Genomic DNA, 24019 nt, shown 5'->3' with positions numbered 1-24019 from the left:
TGTGGGAAGCAGAAAAGCCATTTGTTTTGCTGTTGTTCTCTTGTTGTTGCTTGCTATGTTGGTAGCAGAATGTGCAGTGACTCTTGCAGGTTGCCTCCAGCACATCCTTAGGGTATGTTGGTTATTATCACAAATGACACATCTCACAGTGCTTTGATGTACATTTGATAAATAAATGAATCTGAATCTAACTAAGCCTATAGGGAGATTTTCCTACTTGCTTAACCCCACAGCAATGAATTCCACAGCTTCACCACCTTCTGGCCAAAGAAATTTCTCCTCACCTCTGTTCCAAATGTATATCCCTCTATTCTGAGGTTGTGCCCTCTGGTCCAAGATGCACCCACTATAGGAAATACACTTACCACTTCCTCATGCTGCATGTTAACCTTTAGAGAATCCTGCACGAGAACTCCCAAGTCCCTTTGCACCTCTAATTTTTAATTTTCTCCTTGTTTATAAAATAGTCCATGCCTTTATTCCTTGTACCAAAGTACATGACCAAACACTCCACTACATTATATTCCGTCTGCCGCTTCTTTGCCCATTCTCCCAATCTGTCTAAGTCCTTCTGCAGACTCCCAGCACTACCTGTCCCTCCACCTATTTTGGACACAGACCCATCAATTCTGTCATCCAAATCTTTGAAAGATCTTTCCAAATCTTTGAAATCATGGAAAGAAGTGGTCCCAACACCAACCACTGTGGAGCACCACTAGTCACTGGCAGCAAACCAGGAAAAATCCTTTTATTTCCATTCTTTGCCTCCTGCCAGTCAAACAATCTTTTACCCATGCTAGTATCTTTCCTGTAATACCATGTACTCTTATCTTGTTAAACAGCCTTCTGTGCAGTACCTTCTTAAAGGCCTTCTGAAAATCCAAGTAAAGAACATACACTGACTCACTTTTGCTTATCCTGCCTGTTATTTCCGCAAAGAATTCCAACAGATTTATCAGGCAAGATTTTGCCTCATGGAAACCACGCTGACTTCGGCCTATTTTATCATGAGCCTCCAAGTACCCTGAAACCACACCCTTAACAATGGACTCCAACATCTTCACAACCACTGAAGTCAGGCTAACTGGCTTATAACTTCCTTTCTTCTGCTTCACTCCCTTCTTAAAGAGTGGACTGACATTTGCAACTTCCCAGTTCTCCAGAATTGTTCCAGGATATAGTGATTTTTGAAAGTTCATTACTAACACCCCCACAGTCTCTTCAGCTACCTCTTTCAGAGCCCTAGGTTGTAGTCCATCTGGTCCAGGTGACTTATCTACCTTCAGACCTTTCAGTTTCCCAAACAACTTCTTAGTAATAGCAACATCACTCACCTCCACCCCCTGAGGCTCTCAAATTTCTGGCAGTGAAGACTGTGGGAAAATACTTAAATTTGTTTATTTGTGTTATTACTGTTTATTTGTTCCCCATTACTACCTTTCCAGCATAATTTTCGAATGGTCTGATATCTACTCTTGCAACTCTTTTACTCTTTATATATCTGAAAAAACTTTTATCTTATGGTCTTTTTAGTTGCCTTCCACTGGTTTTTAAAAGCTTCCTAGTTCCCACTAATTTTTGCTATATTATATGCCCTCTCCTTTGCTTTTATGATATCTTTGACTTCCCTTGTCAGCCACAATTGTCTCATCCTCCCTTTAGAATACTTTTTCTTCTTTGGAATGTAGTTTCTATTCTATGCCTTCTGAATTGTTCCCAGATACTTCAACCATTGCTGCTTTGCCATCATTCCTGCTTGTGTTCCTTTCCAATCAACTCACCAGTTCCTCTCTCATGCCTCTATAATTCCTTTAATTCCACTATGAAACTGATACATCTGACTTTATCTTGTCCCTCTCAAACTACAGGATGAGTTCTATCATATTACGATCACTGACTTATTTACCTTTCACTCCTTAATCAAATCCGGTACATTACCCAACAAACAATCCAGAATTGTCTTTCCCTGAGTGGGCTCAACTAGAAAGCTATGTCATTGGCACTCTACAAATTCCCTCTCTTGGGATCCAGCACTGACCTGATTTTCCCAATCTACCTGCATTTTGAAATGCCCCTTGGCTATCATAACATTGTTCTTCTTACAAGCCTTTTCTATCTCCCATTGTAATTTGTATCCCACATCCTGGATGCTGTTCAGAGCCCTGTGTATAACTCCCATAAGTATATTTTCACACTTGCAGTTTCTTAACTCTACAAGAATTCTACATCTTCTGATCGTATCTCTAACTGTGCTACAAGATCATCTACCTTATTCTCAGTTCTGTATTCATCACCTTTATCAATTTTGGCCCCCTGTTACACTTCAACTCAAACCACAGACTGTAATTTCGCCCCATCATCTGCCTGTCTTTCCTCAAGGTCTCACATTTACACACAGCATCTACTTGTATATCAACTACCCCAATCTCTGCCCTTTCTTTCTTGTGCCAATTTTCCTGCCAAATTAGCTTAAACCCTCCCCAACAGCTCTAGCAAACCCCCTTGGGTTCACGTGTGACCACTCCTGTTTGTACAGGTCATACTTTCCCCAGAAGAGATCCCAAAGACTGAGAAATTTGAAAAGTTGTGTTCTGCACCAATTCCTCAGCCATACATTCATCAGCTAAACCATTTTATTCTTATCCTCACTGGGACATAGCACAGGCAGCAATCTAGCAATTACTCCCCTGGCGTTCCTACTTTTCAGCTTTCTACCTAGTCTCACTTCAGGACCTTCTCAAGTTTCCTACCTACAGTATGTCATTTGTACCAATATGTACCAGGACTCCTGACTGCTCACCTCCCCATGGATCAAGTCTGGGGCATCCCGTACCTTGGCAACTGAAAGTCAAAATACCATCTGAATGTCTTTTTCATGTTCACAGAACCTCCTGTCTGTTGTCCAGTTTAGGAATCTCCTATCATTACAGCACTCCTCTTCTCCCCACTTCCCTTGTGAACCAGAAAGCCAGACATACTCAGTTCCAGAGACCTGTTTGCTGTGTAAGCAATCCACCCCCAACAGTATCTGAAGCACTAATTACTGAGAGGCATAGCCACAGGAGTGCCCTGCACTGGGGGCCTGTAACCTATGGGTGACGACTTATCTGTAGTTCCTAACCATCACCTCCTCTTTCTCCCGTATGAGCCTAAGGTCATCGAGCTGCAGCTCCAGCTTCTTAACCTGTGCCCTAAGGTGCGGCAACTCGATGCACCCTGTCTCCTGACCAGACTTGTTCTTTTCAAATGGCTACTGCCTTGCAATGATATCTCTGTCACCCCCTACTTCAATTTATGACTCAGTCCCAACGAGACTTGTTCTTTTCAAATGGTTCACACCTTGCAGGAGATTGTGCAACTTCACTAGTTGCAGAGAGATACCAGAAATCTGGAAGATAGCAAAAGTTGTCTCCTTTTTAAAAGGGGTAGTGGAGATAAGCCTAGAAACAACAGGCCAGTGAGGTTTGTATAGGGCAGTTGCTGGAGAAGTTTCCTGGGGACCGAGGGATGGTTCAGAACTTATTCACTTGGGAAAACAGGCGCTGATTCAGAGGAATCAGTATGGTTCTGTGCAACACTTACAAATCTGAGTTTTCCACTTCCTGGGGAGATTGAGGTGATCCAAGCTCCCATCTATTTTACAGCAGCACTATCAAGAATGCCCTGACCAGCTGCATCACCATCTAGGATGGGAACTGCAAGGCATCTGACCATTACAAAGGATTGCGAGGACTGCTGAGAGGATCATTGGGCACCCTCTTCCACCCATTAGGGATATTTATCAGAAGCATTGTGTACGCAGGTCCCTCGTCATTGTCAGTGATTCCTCCCATTGGCCCAGTCAACTCTCTGACCCCCTACCATCAGGTAGGATGCATGAAAGCTTCTTCCCCCAGGCCCTGAGATGACTGAACTCCCTGCACCATGTATGAATCTCATAGAACCATAGAAGACTACAGCACAGTACAGGCCCTTCAGCCTTCCATGTTGTGCCAACCCATATAATCCTTAAACCACACTACCCCATAACCCTCCATTTTTCTTTCATCCATGTGCCTGTCCAAGAGGCTTTTAAATACCCCTATTGTTTTAGCCTCCACCACCATCACTAGCAAGTCATTCTAGGCCGGGGGTCGGCAACCCGCGGCTCCGGAGTCACATGTGGCTCTTTTACGTCTGTGCTGCGGCTCCCTGTTGCTTTGGGAAATAATTGGTCAGTATTTAATTAAAATGTATTTTATGTTGGTTTGTTAGTTTTTGAAATGTAATTCTAAATTTGAAGATTATGGTGATCTTGTACAATCTAAATAAGACGTTGTGGCGACCCATTTTCTGACACATCTGAACCGGCTCACAATTAGCCAGCGTTCAGGCTAAGGGAGATAGCCTACGGGGGTTTGTGAGTACGTCTTTTGCAGCATCCGTGCCCATGGGGGGCGGGTTGAGGGAGGCTTAAAAGCAAGGCTGTTTAGTTCAAATAAAGCTATCTTTGACTGCAGTTTACTGACTGCGTGTAGCACTCCGCTACAACGTGTTTTTATCGCTGGCTGTCCAGAGGGGAGGTGCTGAAACACTTTGTCGCGTGTCTGGAAGAAGTGAAAACTTTCCTGGGCAGCAAAGGGCTCACCTTTCCTGAGCTGGAACAGCCAGAGTAGCTGGAAAAGCTACACTTCATGGTAGGACATGACAGCGCACCTGAACACGCTGAACACAGCTCTTCAGGGGAAAGGATGTACAGCCCTGCACATGTTGGAGGATGTTTTGGCATTCGAGCGCAAGTTGACAGTGCTTGCCAGAGATTTACAGAAAGGCACATTGTCTCACTTCCCCAATTTGAGAGAGTTCAAACAAGGTCACGACATGATAAATTCGGAGTATTTACATTCTGCAATCATTGCAATGCAAACATCGTTTGGGAAACGCTTCTGTGAGTTCAGAGAGGAAAAAAACACATTATCCTTCCCGGTCACTCCCCTAAGCATCGATCCATCCCTACCGAATACGACTGCATTGTCAGGTGTGAGTCAACCTGACCAAGTATGATAAATATTTTAATTGCCTATTATTTTACGTATATTCATATGTTTTCATTGTTCAGTGAAATAGTCCTTTTATTTTTCAGGTTGACAGCTGGCTGACATTATTTTTGGTTTGCTGCTGGCGGCAAATTTAAGTTTGGCGTTTTTCATAAATACAAGAAGGACTCAAATAGACGTTGAGTATTTTACTTAAAAGTAACCTTCAACCCAACGTCTTTTTTTCGGAGTTCAAAATGTTTTTGTTGCATGCAGAAATGTAATTTCGTTTTCTCTGCAGGAGTTCATCAATTTCATAAATGCAACACATTATAGTTTGTTTATACATAGCATAAAGGCAAAACAAATCGTTGTATGCAGTGTTATTTCATTTTAAATGTCAAACGGGTTTTGCGGCTCCCAGTGTTTTCTTTTCTGTGGGAAACGGGTCCAAGTGGCTCTTTCAGTGGTAAAGGTTGCTGACCCCTGTTCTAGGCACTCACAACCCTCTGTGTAAAAAACTTACCCCTGATGTCTCCTCTAAACTTCTCTCCCTTAATTTTGTACCAATGCCCTCTGGTGTTTGCTATTGGTGCCCTGGGAAACAGGTACTGACTATCCACCCTATCTATGCCTCTCATAATCTTGTAGACCTCAATCAAGTCCCCTCTCATTCTTCTACGCTCCAAAGAGAAAAGTCCCAGCTCTGCTAACCTTGCTTCATATGACTTGTTCTCCAATCCAGGCAACATCCTGGTAAATCTCCTCTGCATCCTCTTCAAAGCTTATCAAATGGTCTCATCATGTATGCAATGCCAGTAGCAATATACTTTATACCTTTTAACTTGAATCCTATATGCACCCTATTATTTGGTAATTTATTCATGATAAGATGACTTTATGTGTTATGTGTGTGTGTTATATGTACTAAGTTGTGCAGTTCAGTCTGGAGGAAAGTTGTTTCACTTGGCGGTGTATGTGTGTACGGTTGAAAGACAATAAAATAACTTGAACTCGAACTTGAGGTAAATAACTAAGAAGGAGGACACAGTTTATATGGACTTTATTTGCGTTTCTGAGAAGGTTCTGCAAGGTAGACTGCTTTAGAAAGTTAACGCACAAGAAATCCAATTTGTGTTGATAAACTGATTCCAAAACTGGCCTAGTTAAAGGAGGCAGGTTAGTGTTGGAGGGGTGCTTTACAGACTGGATACCAGTAACGCGTGGAGTGCTGCAAGGAAGGACCAGTTCTGGGAGCTTACATGGATGTGAATTCAATGAGATTGTAGGTTGTCTAATTAGCAAACTTGCAGAAGACAAGATATAGAAGTCATATATAGGAAAGACTTGTCTAAGGATGCAGCAGACATGAGGTCAGCTAGAATGTTGGTGGAGTGGTGGCAGATGGAATCTAATCAAGACAAGTCTGAGGTAATACACATTAGGCATTCAAATTTGTGCAAGACATAAATGGCAGAGACTAAGGAATGTTGATATACAGAGAGATCTTGATGTAGAAGTCTACAGCTTGCTGAAAGTGCTGACATAGGTGTACAAGGTAGCAAAGAAGGTGTTTGGTATCCTTGCCTTCATAGGCCAGGGTAATGCATCCAAGGGCTGGGACTAAACATTAATCAGACTTCACTTAGCAGATTATGTACCGATCTGGCCACCACATTTTGTGAGGGATGCGATAGCAAAAATATAGAAGAGATTCATCACCATTCTGATGAAGGGTCTCCTTGTTATAATGTTGATTGCTTATTCCTCTCTATAGACATTGCCTGACCTGCTGAGTTCCTCCAGCACTTTGTGGGTATTGCTCAACTTCCAGCATCTGCAGAACCTTTTGTGTTTAGGTATAAGTGAGTTTGATTAGGCTAGGTTTAATCTCATAGGTATTTAAGGGGCAACATTATAGAGTTTTGTCAAATTATGAGACACATAGATAAAATTTGTAGTCAGAGATCTTTATTCCTAGGGTGGGGGATTGTAAAACTTTTGGGAACAGGTTTAAAGTGAGAGGGCAGGAACTTAAAGGAGATATGAGGGGCAAATGTCTGCCCCACACAGAGTGTGATGGTTATCTAGAATAAGATGGTGGTAGAGTCGGATGCTAGTGCAGTATTTAAAAGGCATTTGGACTGGTAAGGTACAGAATGATACAGGCCTAAAAACCGATGGGATTAGAGTAGATAAGTAGTATGAATAGGTGGGTTGAAAGAGCTAGTATTGTACAGTATGATTCTAGTAGGGCCAGTTGTATTGCACTGCCAAGTAAGTAGAATGAGTTAAATAGGCCTTTCCTATTCTGTCAGTTTGTTGTGAGAGTGCAGAGTAAAACTGTGCTGCAGTCAAGATGGATTTGGAACTTGAAATAGCAATGACAACAGCTTGTGTTTACATGGCACTTTTAATGTACAAGAGAACCCCAAAGAACTTCTGGGAGTTAACCAGTGTGGGAGATAGATGTAATGTTCAGGGAACAGAACTAGAGGCAGGCTATTGTCTTGCCTAATGTTTTATTAGACGTTTCAAAGGTACGTTTAATGTCAGAGAAATGTATAAAATATACATCCTGAAATGCTTTTTCTTCTCAACCATCCATGAAAACAGAGGAGTGCCCCCAAAGAAAGAACGACAGTTAAATGTTAGAGCCCCAATGTCCCCCCCCCACGTAAGCGGCAGCAAGCACAGTCCCCCTTTCCCCCCACCGCCGAAATAAAAGTATCAGCATCCACAACTGAACACTCAAGTGTGCAGCAAAACAACAGTAAAGACACAGTCTTGCAGTGTATTGTTCACCCAGAATTCGACATACCAAAGGCTCTCTCTCTCTCTCTCCCTGATAAAGGAGAAAGGGGCGCCTCCATTTCACCTGGTTCATCTGGTAATGGGAACTCTATGGACAGATAGCAGAGTGACAGTGGAGGGGTAGGTGAGGGATGGAGATCTGGGAAAAATGCACAAGCTGGAGACCTGATCTTCCTCCTCAGACAGATTTATGGATCTCATTTCCATTCTGCTATGACTTTTCTCATATTTATCTGTCTCCCAGAATCACTTAATCAGACTTTGCCGTCATTTCTTTTATCATTGCTTGTTGGAATTTGTAGTGTGTAAATTGGGAGCACCGTCTCCATCTATTACAGCATTTGACAAGTGCTACATTGCCTGTGGGATGCAAACGTTTGTGACAGGTGTTATATAAATACCACTGACGTGATAATACAGTTTCTAAAAAGCTTTGTATCAAGATGAAGTCAGTAGCAAACCAGCAAGTATGAAACTGCAGAAATCTGTTTTACATTCCTTAAAAAAAGTGAAAATACTGTTACACAACGTATAGGTTCACCACTGATCTACTGCTGCCAAAAATACTTTTTTAAAAAAACTGACATTCTCTCCTGAATTCTCCTAAACACCTAATTGGATTTTAGGTAATCACACAAATATGAAGAACCCACAGGCAGTTCAGCTAATTAGCTGTCAACCAATAAAACAGGTTTCATCTTCCAATACATTCTTTAATTATCTTGGGCATTTTCCATGCCCACAGATGTGGATTAACTATAGTTCATGGCAGTAATAATCCTTTCTAATAAATGTTTACCTGTCATAATAGGATAACCCTACTAAATCTTGACTTTCTTACAACTTCCATACTTATTGCAGCCTCAGCAAAGCAGCCAGCATAATCGAAGGCCCTACCCACCCCAGACATTCTCCCTTCTCCCCTCTCTCAATGGGCTAAAGATATAAAAGCCTGGAGGATCAAGGACAGCTTCTAACCCAATGTTTTATGATTATGAAATGGTTCCCTAGAATGATAAGATGGAGTCTTGGCATCTGCCTCATTCTGATCTATTGTTTAGTTGCACTGCATTTCCTCTATAGCTGTTACACGTTACACTGTAAGGTTACTGTTTTATCTCTTCCAGCTCAGTGCACTGTGTAATGAATTGATCTATATGAATAGTACTCAAGACAAGCTTTTCACTTTATCTCAGTACATGTGACAATAAGAAATCAGTATCAATACCAAACTTCCTTAGTTCTTTTCTGCCCAGTGCTCTTGGGGTTAGACTTTTGACTTTCTTATTTTGCCCTTAACACCACAGCAGATGTAAAGAAACTGAAGACGCAGAAGGACTCTTTCTATCCATCAAACAGGCTAAAAGGAAACCAACGATAGGATAGTGGCTAGCGCAACACTATAACAGCTTGGGGCATCGGAGCTTGGACTTCCATCCCAGTGTCTTAGACTATAAGATATAGGAGCAGAGGTAGGCCATTCCACCCATCGAGTCGGCTCCGCCATTCAACCATGGGCTGATCCACTTCATCCAGTCATCTCCACTCCGCTGTTTTCACCCCATACCCTTTGATGCCCTGGCTAATCAGGAACCTACCTATCTCTGCCTTAAATGCACCCAGTGACTTGTCCTCCACAGCCACCCATGGGAACAACTTCTACAGATCTACCTCCCTCTGACTAAAGGAGCCTTTGCAAGTCCTCCTCATAGAACGTGTGGATTTTCTCCAGGTGCTCCGGTTTTCTCCCACAGTCCCATGTACCAGGTACGTTAGCTGGCTATTGTAAATTGTCCTGTTAAATTGGAGTTGTTGAGAGTTGCTGGGGCAGCATGGATCAAAGGGCCAAACAAACTGTTCAGATTAATAGATCACAGCTCTGTATTTCCATTAATCCATGGAGCTCTCTTCATATTTGCTTCTTTTCAACACTGATTTCTTTTCCAAGCCTATGTACTATAGAAACTGAATCTCTTAAGCTTCTGCACATTTACTCTTCATATAATGACAAAGGGGGCCATTCAACCTATCAAATCTATAAAAGCTCACAAAGCAATCTAGACCCTCATGTATTTCTCCTGTAATCTGCTACCACCATTCACTTAAACATGAGAAGATTTAGGGGTCTGGCAGAAAATCCACTGAGAGAATGTATAAACTCCACACAGATGGCACCCAAAGATCTAGATTGAACCTGGGTCACTGAAAATGTGGGGGTGCAAGTGGACTTGGTATATCACTATGCCACTTCAGCAAGGCCATCACTGTACAAGTCATCACAAACAGACCATTGTAAGTAATTTCTCCAGTTGAATCTTCATCATATTCATTCAGCAAGCATTCAAACTCATTTTGCCAATTCCTATTTCTGAATCAGAAACTAAAGCATTCTTCGATGAAAACAGATCCTTCCATTTCTGGTCATTAATTTCCTCCCTCACTAATGAATGCTGAGTTATTTGGGATTAGTACCATTTTATGCCAGCAACAACACAAGTTATTTTCTTTCTCTAGAATGGAAAATTCTGAAGTCCTGAAGAACCAGAAAGCTTCCTAAAGATATGATGCATCTGTAAATTCTATATCATGCATTCCATAAATCCATCTATTTTATCTCATACATGAGATTATAAAATAATAGCTCACCTCTCGCCATTCTTTGCTGCCAATCCCTTGAATGAAAAGCACAACAACTGCAAGAGAAAAAGAAGAGTTTGAGATGAGTGTGCAGCAAATGACATTAAACTCAGCTAAAACTTTCCCAACTATAGATAGTAACCAGAAGAAAGGAGCACAGATTAGATACAGAGTCAATAAAGAGTCTTGGCTTATTCACAACAAAAACAATTTGATGCACTCAACCAAAATGAAACACAGCACCTTTCTCCATTTAATGGCTGTACAGATATCCAGTTGATTTTCCTGAGGAAGGTTTGCATGTACTGTTTACTGAACTTAACGATTATGTCATTTCCCCTATACTTCTTCTCCAAGGATCGACACCTTGTGGTGGTAAAATGACATGTGAATTGCTGAGATCCCAAAGAGATGCCATCTGCACCATAGCTCCTGGTGGGGTCACCAGGATAGAGGAGGAGGCTCCAGACAAACAGCAATTCAACGGAGACCTCAGTGGTGGATCAGGCAGAAGGTGACGACATATCAGAACAGCAGCAGTGGAGGAAGGGTGCAGCAGTGAAAGATCCCCAGTCATCTTGCAGCCCACACCACTGGACTCTGACCCTGATCTGTCAAGTACCGTGTGGTGGCTGTCTGAGCACCAGCCTCCCCACGGTAAACAAAGTCACGCTCCAGAATCGCCTCTTAGGGGAACTTGAGTGACTTGCACTACTACAGCTGAGAGCCTTCCTCTGGATGGAGTGGCTGTCTGAGCATCAGCCTCCCCACGGTAAACAAAGTCATGCCCCAGAATCGCCTCTCAGGGGAACTTGAGTGACTTGCACTACTACAGCTGAGAGCCTTCCTCTGGATAGAGTGCTGGATGCTTATGTGACCTTGTTTGCCATGAAACATTTAATATCTTCCCAAAAACACTAGTCAAAAGGAAGAGAACACTGTTGCAATTCATTTCCAACAGAGACGAAGAGCCCACCAATCAGACTAGGAGATATCATTATAAGGAAGAATTTCTCATAAGTTCTCAACAACACCCCTGACCTCGTCAATCCTTCACAGCCTTAAGTCTCTACTTCTGCTTTGCAAAGCTCTGCATGTTCATCATCAGTGTTCTTGCCAAGTTCTATTATTTTACATTGCTCATTAACTTCAGTTCAGTTCAGTTCAGTTCAGTTTCAGTTTATTGTCATTTAGAAAGCACAAGTGCAATGCAGTTAAAAAATGAGACAATGTTCCTTCAGAATGATATCACAAAAGCACAAGACAAAACAGACTACACCAGAAAATCCACATAACGTTTGGTAATCTCCAAATCCAGAGTCCGGAGAGGCTGTTGTGCATTAATATCATGCCACTATCTTAGCGCATTCCCCGGAAAGGAGCTCCAAAACCACCTGACAAAACAAGACTACCCAGACACACCAAGTCAGGAGACCAACTCTACCACCCAACAAACCAAAAACTAAAGCTACAAGACCTACACAAAACCACAGAGTTACATATAGTCATAGTTAACATATAGTACAACAGTGCAAACAATACCATAATTGATAAAAAAAAACAGACCGTGGGCACTGTAAAAATAGTCCAAAGATGTTAAAAGACTATAAGTTCAAAATAAACCACCACACAGTTTCCACAAGTCCTCAGGGTCCCGATAGACTCATCATCCCACGCAGGCGGCAGAAGGGAATACCCCTGCTATGGACTTCCACGGCACCGCCTGACTCAGCCTCGCAGACGCAGCACACAGTGAAAGCACCCGACCTCAGCGGACTCCGAGTCCGTCGAACCTCCGAGCCTTCAACCATTCCCTCCGGCACAGCCTCTCTGAGCACCATCCTCTACCGAGCGCACTACAACGTCCCCGCCAACGGCCACCGGCAATGCGACCCCGAGGACTGGGGGCCTGTTCTTCCCAGCAGAGTCCCGGACCTCACAGCAGCAGCAATGAAGAAGGTCTTCCTGGAGATTTCCAGATGTTCCTCCATGCTCCCACGTCCATTTTTCATCAGATTAGGATTGTGCACGGCACCCCGCTTAACAAATAACAGATATCAACTCCGGAGAGGCCGCTGCAAACTGTGTCGCGTTGCCATCTTGCTGTATCTTGCCTTGGGAAAGATTCAAGGTCCTTATTACTGTTTATATAATTCTCCAGAATTCCCTTTCAGTTCTAATGGACTCTTTCAGCAGTACGTACCAACAATTAATTTTATTCCAAATTCTAGCTTCCCCTTGTTCTCATAAATATTAATCTGTATGTAGATGCCTGCTGACAGCTCCAACCAGCCTGAACCAGTACCACCATCCTCCTCTGACCTCTCTCATTAACAGGGTGTTTCCAACCACTCACTGGATCTTCATTAGTTTTTCACGCTATTCTCTGTAAACTCTAGAGATGTTTGTGTGTGATAATCCCAGGAGATCAGCATTTTCTGAGATACTCAAACCACCCAATCGGGCACCAACGATCATTTCACAGTCAAAGTCACTTAGATCATATTTCTTCTCCATTCTGATGCTTGGTCTTAACAACAAATGAACCTCTTGACCATGTCTGCATGTTTTTCTGCATTAAGGTGCTGCCACATGATTGGCTGATTAGATATTTGCCTCAGGAAGCAGGTGTACAGTTGTGCTTAATAAAGTGGCCTCTGAATGTATGTTGGTCTCAACTCCTCTTCTGTACTGAGTCTCAAGAACCTTTTGAAAACTTAACTACCTCCTTGTTAAATACCATCTGGAATGGCGAATTCCAGGGATTCACCATGCTTTGTGTGAAGAAATTCCTACTCTGCTCATCTTAAAATGACCACCCTCTGTTCTTGAAACTATACCTTCCAACATGACTAGACAAAAGATTTGTGTCCTCTTTTACCATAGAGTAAATAATTTAAAAGCCTATGGAGTACGTCAAGGGAAAGCTAATTGGTGAAAAATCAATCAAGAACCATGTCCATTAGAAGCTCAACGACTTATTGTTATTACCAGTGGGGAGAAACTGCAGGTGTTGCTGAATAAAGGAAAGGATTTTTATTAGATAATTTCCTAGTTCATCCGACCCCAAGTGTGAAGTTAGGTGCTGATGTAGAGACAGTGACCTCATTCATAACAATTCCAACAGAACATCAGTGGCTTGGATGAGCACCACTGTGAGATGTAACAGCCTCAAAACTGAGACCCCGGGATTACTGCTACTCAGGCATTCATTAAGATAATACAAGTAACACAGCAAAACACACAAAATACTGGAAATGAATAAATGGAAATGAATAAACTGTCAATGTTTTGAGCCAAGACCCTTCTTCAGGACTGGAAAGGAAAGGAAAGACTCCAGAATAAAATGGTGGGGGGAGGGGAAGGACACTAGCTAGAGGGTGACAGATGAAGCCAGGTGGGTAGAAAAAGTAAAGAGCTGGAGAAGAAGGAATCAGATTGGAGAGGAGAGTGGACACTAGAAGATAGGAAAGGAGGAGAGGATCCGGGGGAGGTGATAGGCAGATTAGGAAAGCTAAGAGGATAGAGTGGAGAATGGAAGGGAGGAGAAGGGAAGGGAAGATTTTTTCTACCAGAAGGAGATGTCAATGTTTATTCCATCAGGTCAGAGGCTACCCAGAAGGAATACAAAATGTTGTCCTCCACCATGTGGGTGGCCTCATCTTGGCAAAAGAGAACAGGAATGGAATCAGAATTAAAATATTTGATCACCAGGAAGTTTTGCTTTTGGCAGATGGAGTGGAGGTGTGTGACAAAACAGTCACCCAATTTACGATGGAGAAAGCCAGATCAGGAGCACTGAACTTAATGGCCAACCCCAGCAGATTCGCAGGTGAGGTGTTGTCTCAACTGCAAAGACTGTTTGGGGTCCTGAATAGAAAGGAGAGAGGAGGTTAATGGGCAGCTGTAGCACTTTAGGCAGCTTGCAGGAATAAGTCCCGGGAGAGAGATTAGTGGGGTGGGGCAAATGGACAAGAGAATCATGAAGGAAGCAATTGCATGGAAATTAGAGAGAGGGTGGGAGGTAAAGACATGTTTGGTGGAAGTAACCATTCATGGGGCAAGTTGCAGAGGACAATGTGTTGGATAGGGAGGTTCACGAGGTGGTAGGTATGAACAAGAGGAACTCTATCACTGTTAAAGCGGCAGGAAGATGGGGTGAGCACGGGCATATTCAGAAAGCAGAGATGCTGGTGAGGCAGCACCAATGGTGGAAGATGGGAATCCCTGTGCTTTGAAGGAGAGGACCCCTCTTATGTTCTGGAAAGGAAAGCCCCATCCTGGGAACACGTGTGGCAAGGATGAAGGAACTGAGGAAAAGAAATAGCATTTTTACAGGAGACAAGGTGGGGAAAGGTATAGTCATAGTAGCTATGGGAATCCGAAGCTTTACAAAAGCTTACGGTTGACATTTTGTCTCCAGAGAAGGAGACAGAGATATTGAGAAAGAGGAGAGAGGTATTTAAAATGGAACAAGTAACATGGAATCCTGAGCCTATCAAAATAAATTTAACAAGTTTAAACAGCAAGCACCAGGAGAGCACATTACAAGAATGAGTCGATCAAGAAGTCTAAACGATTATCTGCTCTCTTTAAACAACATTTAACCAATTCAGCTGCTCTGAGAACCTCGAAGCCCAATGGTTTCTGATTCTCTGCACAGAGCGCATTACAGGTCCTCTCTCTCTACTGTTCTCATCTGCCCTCCCAAACTCCTTTCTTTGATTCCATGTATCACCTCACTTTCCTATCAGATTCCATCATTGGCAGTCCTTTGGCACCTGCATTTGTCACCTCTACCCTCTATTGCTCCTCCTCCATCCGCTTAGCATCCATCTCACCTGGATCCACCTATCACTTGCCAACTCTTATTCCGCTCCTTCCCCTCATCTCTATTGGCTATTTCCCCCCTATCACCCCACCAGATGAAGGGTCTTGGCCGAGAGCATCAAATAGCCACTTCCCTGCACGGATGCTGCTTGATCCACTTTATGTTGGTGTAGGAGACAACAGATGCTGGAATCCAGCACTTCTTGTTGGTGCCCCAGATTCCAGAATCGGCAGCCTCGTGCGTCTTCACCGTGTTCTCGCATTCTAAGCCATAACTATGGACCTAGTATTGAATTGACTTTATTTCTTACATCCTTCACATACATGAGGAGTAGAAATCTTTATGTTACGTCTCTGTCTAAATGTGCAATCATAGTAATTTATAATAATTTATGATAAATAGAACAGTCAATGTAACAGAATACACTCATATCACCATGGGTTATTCAGACTGGTGGCCTGGTGGAAGAAGCTGTCCTGGAGCTTGTTGGTCCTGGCTTTTATGCTACGGTATTGTTTCCTGGATAGTAGCGGCTGGAATAGATTGTGGTTGGGGTGACTGGGGCCCCAATGATCCTTTGGGCCCTTTTTACATACCTATCCTTGTAAATGTCCTGAAACATGGGAAGTTCACAACTACAGATGCTGTCCGCACCACCCTCTGCAGAGTCCTGTGAATAAGGGAGGTACAGTTTCCATACCAGACAGTGATGCAGCCAGTCTGGATCCTCTCAATTGCACCCCTGTAGAAAGTTCTTAGGATTTGGGGGCCCACGCCAAACTTCCTCAACTGTCTGAGGTGAAAGAGGCGCTGTTGTGCCTTTTTCACCACACAGCTGGTGTGTACAGACCACATGAGGTATTCAGTGACTTCACGTATTCAGATGAAACTGCCGCAGTTTGAAAGCAGAGAGCTACCTTGTCAGTTCTGTCTCTGAGAGTACAGAATTAGAATGTGGTTAAATCCCAATTAGTTCTCCATTGTGTAACATAGTTTGTGACTGCAGGTGATCCCCCCTTTACAAAGGTAGAGCATTCCTACGAAACCTTTCTTAAGCCGAAATGGTGTAAAGCGAAGAACCATTCATTTATATGGGAAATATTTTTGTAAAAGCGAAAATCCTCTTTGTAATGGGAAAACAGGTTACTAATGCAGGTCTTTTGTAAAAGCGAAGTGTTGTAAAGCGAACATTCGTAAAGCAGGGGACACCTGTATTCTCCATTGTGTTACATATCTACTCACGCATGTGTACATCAGTGATGCTGCCTTTCTCAGGCCACTTCCAAAAGAGTAAATGTGACCAGACGGGACTGAGTGGATTTCAGATTGAACATAGAGCATTACAGCAACGTACATTGCTTTCCGGTAAGATGGCAAAATGCTCAGATGCAGCCACCTCTCTGTGTCCAAACAGAAGTATAATTATTCATTCTTTACATCTTTTTCATGATCATAGGATGCTGCTGGATTTTACGAACATCAAGCACCATAGGTCCACCCTGCTGGAGCTGGATCTCTTGTGCGCTCATTAGCAGCCTGCTTCAGCTACCCAAGGAAGATGTCAGAGGCATCTCAAAGACTGTGGGCCGATGGATGCTGCTGCTGATTGTCTTGGATGTTTTTGTTGTGATCACAAGACTATGTTGGGCGTTGGTAATATAGAATATGGCAAGTCCAGTTCAGTGCCTCATTGGTGAGATCGACGGCTGGGGAGCTGTGTTGCCTCGATTACTGCTCAGATGAGACCTTCACGCCTTAGGGAAGAAGATGCTGAAGCTGATGGTGTGCCACTGGATTCCGTACTGTGTTTGCTGCTGCCCTCCAGTGTTCACTCAGTGAATGACAAAGAGGATTGCATCTGCACTTGCGTGAGATGAAAGCTGCTGTGGGCTTGTTCTTGCAGAAACATGGCTCTGGGGCAACTTCCATGCACACTACATTTACAGGCTATCACCCCTTCTAATAATGATCAGTTCGGCACAGAGAGAATCTGTACTTACCGACAAGTACTTTTATTGTCTCAACAGAAGAACACGTGAACTTACACAACCCATACTCGAGTGCACAACTAAATTTTCCTGACTTTCCATGAAAAGAAAATGTAATACCAGTTAAAAAGGAGTTTCTGCTGCTAGCCACATGTTCCTCATAGTCCCTTTTCAAATCTGCATGTGTCGGTGGGACACCTCACATCTGTGATAGTTGGTCTCCTACCGAGTTGCCACCAACAGCACACTTGAAGAGTCTGCTTTTGTGTTCATTCCAGTGTCATGTGTCTGACCTTTAACACCTTCCAACTGGCTTTGCTCCATTCATTTATTGCCCACTGTTTATCCCACAAAAATCCCACTTTATTCTTCCACTCAATAGGGGCAATTTGCAGCAGTAAAATAACTTCCTTATTTGGAGTTGATAGCTCCTCTGCAGTTGTATCAAGAAAAGGAGGAGTAACAACAATGAGAGTGTGGAGGAAAAGAGGGAACTTAGGGCCAAAGCCCCTCAGAGTTGCCATGCAAGTAGATCAGGTGGTTGAGAAGGTGTATGGTGTGTTAGTCTTCATTAGTCAGCAATTGTGTTCAAAAGCTGCAGGACAATGTTATAGCTCTATAAAATCCTGGCTTGACCACACTAACAGTATTGTGTTCATTTATGGCCACCTCATTGTAGGAAGGATGTGGAAGTTTTAGAGAGGGGGCAGAAGAGATTTACCAGGATACAGCCTGGATTAGAGAGCATCTTATGAAGATAGGTTTAGCGGGCTAGGGCTCTTCTCTTTGGAGTAATGGAGAATGAGAGGCAACTTGTCTAAGATTATGAGAGGCATAGATAATGTGGACAGCAGCACCAATACCAGAGGTTATTCTTTAACAGTGAATGGTGGAAAGTTTGCGGGAGATGCCAAAGACAATAATTGGTACCTGGAATGCAATGCCAGGGGTGTTCATAGAGGCTGATATAATGAAAACACTTAAGGTACTTTAGATAGGCAGATGGATGTAAAAAAAGTATGGAGGGTTATAGACAGTATAGGAGAGAAGGATTAGATTGACTTTGGAGTAGGTTTATATAGGTTAGGACAACATTGTGGGCTGAAAGGCCTGGACAGGGTTGTACTGTTCTATGTTCTATGAAATACCTTACATGTAGACTCATTTGGAAACTTCACCTTTTCGGTGGGTGCTTTCCCTGCTAGAAACTGAAATATGTGGTATTCTACAAGTGATTTTGAATATTAAATGTGTTGATAAACAGGTGCAGCATGTATTCAAATCTCCTGTGTGTTTTTCCAACAGGGAAGGCTAAGAGCCAAGCACAGAAGTCAATAATTATTCCTGAACTGCAGGAGTGGAATATAAATGTGACTAAATTGCTTCCTTATGATGAAACTGAGATTTTTATATTGGATTTCACTCACCACCTTTTGCATTTTGCAATGTGATGTGCATGTGCTTAAGGATATTAGAAAAATGAATAGATCCTACCACATTTTAAACTTTCTCCACTGCTCAATAAGATCTTAGTTGTCCTGACCTTTACTTTAATGTCACTTTCCTGATATTCCTCAAAACCCTTGATTGTAGACCAAAATTCTGTCTCCCTCAAACTTGAGTATCCTCAGTGACTCTCTTGGGCAGAGAATTCTGAAGATTTACAATGCTTTGAGAGAAAAGAAAATCTCCTAATTTTCATTTTAAATGGGATCACTAATTCTAAAAATACAATGCACTCTGGTTCAAAATTACCCCGTAGAAAGGAAACATCCTCTCAGTATAAACATTCCCAAGTCACTCAGAACCTCAATAGCTTATTTGCCATGGTGCCCCTCATCACACTATACCAGTCGTATTTTCTTTATCCTGTCCATTCTCCTTCACCGTCTCTACAATGTGCAGCTAACTTGTTCTTTTTGATTCCCAGTTCTGACAAAGGGACTTTGATGCACCATCAATAACTCACTCTGAGACGTAAGGCGAGATATCGGCTTTTATTGACTGGAAGAAGGAACCAGGAGTGAGTGTCCATCATACTATGTCCTGGAGACTGAGGCCGAGCATCAGGCCTCAGATCGCCTTTATACAGGGGCCTGTGGGAGGAGCCACAGGAGCAGTCAGCAGGCGGCGTGTCCAGACAGGCACATAGTTCACCACATTCACCCCCCCCTTTGTTTGAAAGAGTCCCCATGTGGCGAAGTTTCTTACAAGTCAAGTCTATCAGGTGGTCGAATCTGTCGCTGCGATCTACGTAGCACCGGCTGTGATCGCATGGATGCCGACAACATTGGTGATTGCACAGGGAACGGAGGTTGCGCTTGTTCCTGCCCACTAGGCGCCGGTGATCCCTCACACATGTGCGAGGCTCCTGGTATAAATGCGTACGAAACGCCCGGTATACAAGTGTCGTGAGGAGTCTGTGTAGGGCCTGGTGAGCACGGTGTCACCTCTGGTGCAGGGTTCATAGTTACCGGAGAGCCTTCAGGGTAGTGGTCTGCTGCACCTGCGGGTGCCAGGTCGCGGATGGAGACCGTGTCCTCCCGCCCATCAGGTAAGACCACGTAAGCATACTGGGGGTTCGCATGGAGAAGGTGAACCCTCTCTACCAGCGGGGAGTATTTATTGCTCCTCACATGTTTCCGGAGCAGCACTGGCCCCGGGGACGTCAGCCAAACTGGTAGGGTGGTCCCAGTGACAGACTTCCTGGGAAAAGAGAATAGGCGTTCGTGAGGGGTGGCATTGGCGGACGTACATAACAGAGAGCGGATAGAGTGCAGTGCCTCAGGGAGGACCTCCTGCCATCGAGAGACCGGCAACCCTTTTGACTTAAGGGCTAAAAGTGTGGCCTTCCACACTGTGGCATTCTCCCGCTCCACCTGGCCATTACCCTGGGGATTATAACTCGTAGTCCGACTGGTAGCAATGCCCCTAGCTAGCAAGTACTGGCGCAGCTCCTCACTCATAAAGGAGGACCCTCTATCACTGTGGATATAGCAGGGATACCCGAACAGAGTGAAGAGCTGGCGCAGGGCTTTTATGACGGACGTGGCAGTGGTGTCGGGGCAGGGGATGGCAAAGGGGAACCGTGAGTACTCGTCGATAACACTGAGAAAATAGACATTGCGGTCAGTGGAGGGAAGGGGGCCCTTTAAAGTCAACACTCAGTCGTTCAAAAGGGCGGGTGGCCTTGACAAGTTGTGCCGTGTCAGGACGGTAGAAGTGCGGTTTGCACTCAGCGCAAATTTGGCAGTCCCTGGTCATCGTCCTGATGTCCTCTAGGGAGTATGGCAGGTTCCGAGCTTTCACGAAATGGTAAAATCGGGTGACCCCCGGATGGCAAAGTTGTGCATGAAGGGCGTATAGCTGGTTGAGCTGTGCGCTAGCACATGTTCCCTGGGATAGGGCATCAGGGGGCTCATTGAGTCTGCCAGGCCGGTACAGGATATCATAAGTGTAGGTGGAGAGTTCTATTCTCCACCGCAAAATCTTATCATTTTTGATTTTGCCCCGCTGTTGGTTGCTGAACAGGAACGCAACCGAGCGCTGGTCGGTCAGCAAGGTGAACCTTTTGCCAGCAAGATAGTGCCTCCAGTGCCTAACAGCCTCCACTATGACCTGGGCTTCTTTCTCCACCGCGGAGTGCCGAATTTCGGAGCCTTGGAGGGTGCGAGAAAAGAATGCTACTGGTCTGCCTTCCTGATTGAGGGTAGCAGCCAGAGCGAAATCGGAGGCATCACACTCCACTTGGAAGGGAGCGGTCTCGTCCACCGCATGCATCGTAGCTTTGGCAATGTCCTCTTTAATGCAGCTGAAGGCCGCGCTGGCCTCAGCAGAGAGGGGAAAAGTGGTAGACTTGACCGGGGGCGTGCCTTGTCTGCGTAATGGGGGACCCATTGGGCGTAATAGGAAAAAAAACCCAGGCACCATCTGAGGGCCTTGAGAGTGGTGGGAAGAGGGAGTTCTAACAGGGGGCGCATATGTTCGGGATCAGGGCCAATAACCCCGTTTTCCACGACAAACCCAAGTATAGCAAGGCGGGTGGTTCTAAACTCACACTTGTCCCTGTTATAAGTAAGGTTCAGAGCTGCAGCCACTTGGAGAAATCGTTGGAGGTTGGCGTCGTGATCTGGCCTGTCGTGACCACAGATGGTGATGTTATCCAGATAGGGAAATGTGGCCTGCAGTTGGTACTGGTCCACCATCCGGTCCATTTCCCTCTGGAAGACAGAGACACCATTCGTGACACCGAAAGGGACGCGCAGGAAGTGATAGAGCCTGCCGCCCGCCTCGAAGGCGGTGTAGGGGCGGTCCTCTGGGCAGATGGGGAGCTGGTGATAAGTGGATTTCAGATCTATTGTCGAGTACACCTTGTACTGAGCAATCTGGTTGACCATATCCGCGATGCGGGGTAGGGGGTACGCGTCAAGCTGCGTAAACCTATTGATGGTTTGACTATAGTCCACCACCATCCTATTTATCTGCCCCTTCCGAACAACAACCACCTGGGCCCTCCAAGGGCTTGAGCTTGGCTCAATGATCCCCTCCCTGAGCAGCCGCTGCACCTCCGACTGAATGAAGGCTCTGTCCCCCGCGCTGTACCTCCTGCTTTTGGTTGCCACAGGTTTACAGTCAGGGGTCAGGTTGGCGAACAGCGGTGGGGGAGGGACCTTGAGGGTGGAGAGGCTGCAAGTGGTGTCGGTAGCGCAGATGTCGGCCTGGTGCTGGATGGGATGTGTGTGTGTGTGTGTGTGTGTGGTCAGTAGCGGGGTATGTGAAGAAGTCCCACAAAACTGAGGATTCCAGACAGTGAGTGGTGGGAGGGGCCCGTCGTATACCATAGTCACACTTTCGAGATGGCTCTGGAAGTCCAGCCCCAATAGCACAGGCGCGCACAGATTAGGCATGACCAGCAGCTCAAAGTTCCGATATTCTGTGCCTTGCACCACCAAAGTCACTACACAACCCGCCCGGATGTCTGCAGACTGCGACCCAGAAGCCAAATGGAACCTCCGACTTACCAGCCGCGTTGCAAGTCCGCAGCGTTGCACTGTGTCCAGGTGAATAAAACTCCCAGTGCTGCCCGTGTCAAACAGGCATCTAGTCCTGTGCCCCTCCACCCGGATGTCCATCATGGACCTTGCAAGCTGGTGTGGGGCGCTTTGGTCGAGAGTTACGGTGGCCAGAGTTGAATCGCCGTCGGGGTGCCCGGTCAGCATCGGAGGGCCGGGGGCGGGGCATGCTGACGTCGACAAAGATGGCCGCCCACATCCGGGGTACCCGGTAAGCATCGGAGGGTTGGGGGCGGGGCGTGCTGACGTTGACAAAGATGGCCGCTCACATCCGGGGTACCCGGTAAGCATCGGAGGGCCGGGGGCGGGGCATGCTGACGTCGACAAAGATGGCCACCCACATCCGGGGTACCCGGTAAGCATCGGAGGGTCGGGGGCGGGGCGTGCTGACGCCGACAAAGATGGCCGCCCACATCCGGGCATGCAAGATGGCGGCCCCCACGTTTCACCTGCAGCGCTGCACTCCGCTCGAAGTTGAGACTTACAGACCTTGGCGAAATGGCCCCGCTTTCTGCAGCTGGAGCAGGTCGCTTCTCGCGCTGGACAGCGTTGTCGAGGGTGTTTTTTATGGCCGCAGAAATAACAAAGCACAGGCATCTGATGGGCTGCCGCTGTGGTCGGGTTCGGGGAGCTCGTGGAATCGCGACTGGCAGCGGCGTTGGCGAATTCGCTCCCGGGAGCCGCTGGTGGCGGGGTCTGAGGTGTCCACGGAACCGGCGGGGAATCGCGCGACTGGACAGCGTCAGCATTGTGCAGAGCAGCTTCCAGAGCATTGGCCGTCTCCATCGCCGAGCTTAAGGTAAGGTCGGCATTTTCCAGCAGCCGCTGGCGCATGTACACTGACGTCAGTCCCGTCACAAAGGCGTCTCGCACCAGCAGCTCCGCATGCTGTTCTGCCGCGAGCGTCTTGCAGTCACAAGCTCGGACGAGTGTCTGTAGTGCTCAGAGAAACTCAGCGCACGATTCGCCAGGCCGCTGTTGCCGGGTAGCTAAACGATGTCTCGCGTAGACGGTGTTCACCGGCTGCAGGTACTGTCTTTTGAGGGCGTCCAGTGCCCCATCGTAGGTCGGCAGGTCCTGGATAATGGAGTAAACTTTGGGGGTGACCCTCGAGAGTAGAATTCTGTGCATAACGGCGGGTTCAGTTGCACGAACCTCCTCCAAGTACGATTGGAAGCATGCAAGCCAGTGTTCAAAAGCGAGAGCTGCTTCAGGGTCTTGAGGGTCCAAATCCAACCTTTCCGGACGTAAAACAGTTTCCATGTTTTAAAACTTCCAGTCAATAAAATTGATGCACCATCAATAACTCACTCTGAGACATAAGGCAAGATATCGGCTTTTATTGACTGGAAGAAGGAACCAGGAGTGAGTGTCCATCATACTATGTCCTGGAGACTGAGGCTGAGCGTCAGGCCTCAGATCGCCTTTATACAGGGGCCTGTGGGAGGAGCCACAGGAGCAGTCAGCAGGGGGCGTGTCCAGACAGGCACATAGTTCACCACAGACTTATAACTATAAAGCTCTCTTTGTTTCTATGTGGCCTTACCTGCTGAGTGTTTCAAGCATTTTCTAGTTTTATTGCAGATATATAACACCAACAGTTATTTTTTTCTTTCTATTCAGATTGTCATATGTTTCAATAATATTACATTATTCTTCAAA

The 24019-nt window shown here is 45.3% G+C and overlaps 1 protein-coding gene across 1 annotated transcript in view; it reads right to left on the bottom strand.

Annotated features, from left to right (window-relative positions):
* The window catches only part of LOC132378073 (copine-9-like), a 643860-nt gene that overhangs the window by 527636 nt on the left and 92205 nt on the right, over positions 1-24019 (bottom strand). The window contains exon 3 of the mRNA XM_059944788.1: positions 10476-10522. Within this exon, the coding sequence (XP_059800771.1) occupies positions 10476-10522 (47 nt within the window). The remainder of the gene's footprint in view (positions 1-10475; positions 10523-24019) is intronic.

This window comes from Hypanus sabinus, chromosome 19 (assembly GCF_030144855.1).
Source record: "Hypanus sabinus isolate sHypSab1 chromosome 19, sHypSab1.hap1, whole genome shotgun sequence".
NCBI classification, from domain to species: domain Eukaryota; kingdom Metazoa; phylum Chordata; class Chondrichthyes; order Myliobatiformes; family Dasyatidae; genus Hypanus; species Hypanus sabinus.
Note: the sequence above shows the minus strand (reverse complement) of the source record. Positions and strands in the feature narration are given on the sequence as shown.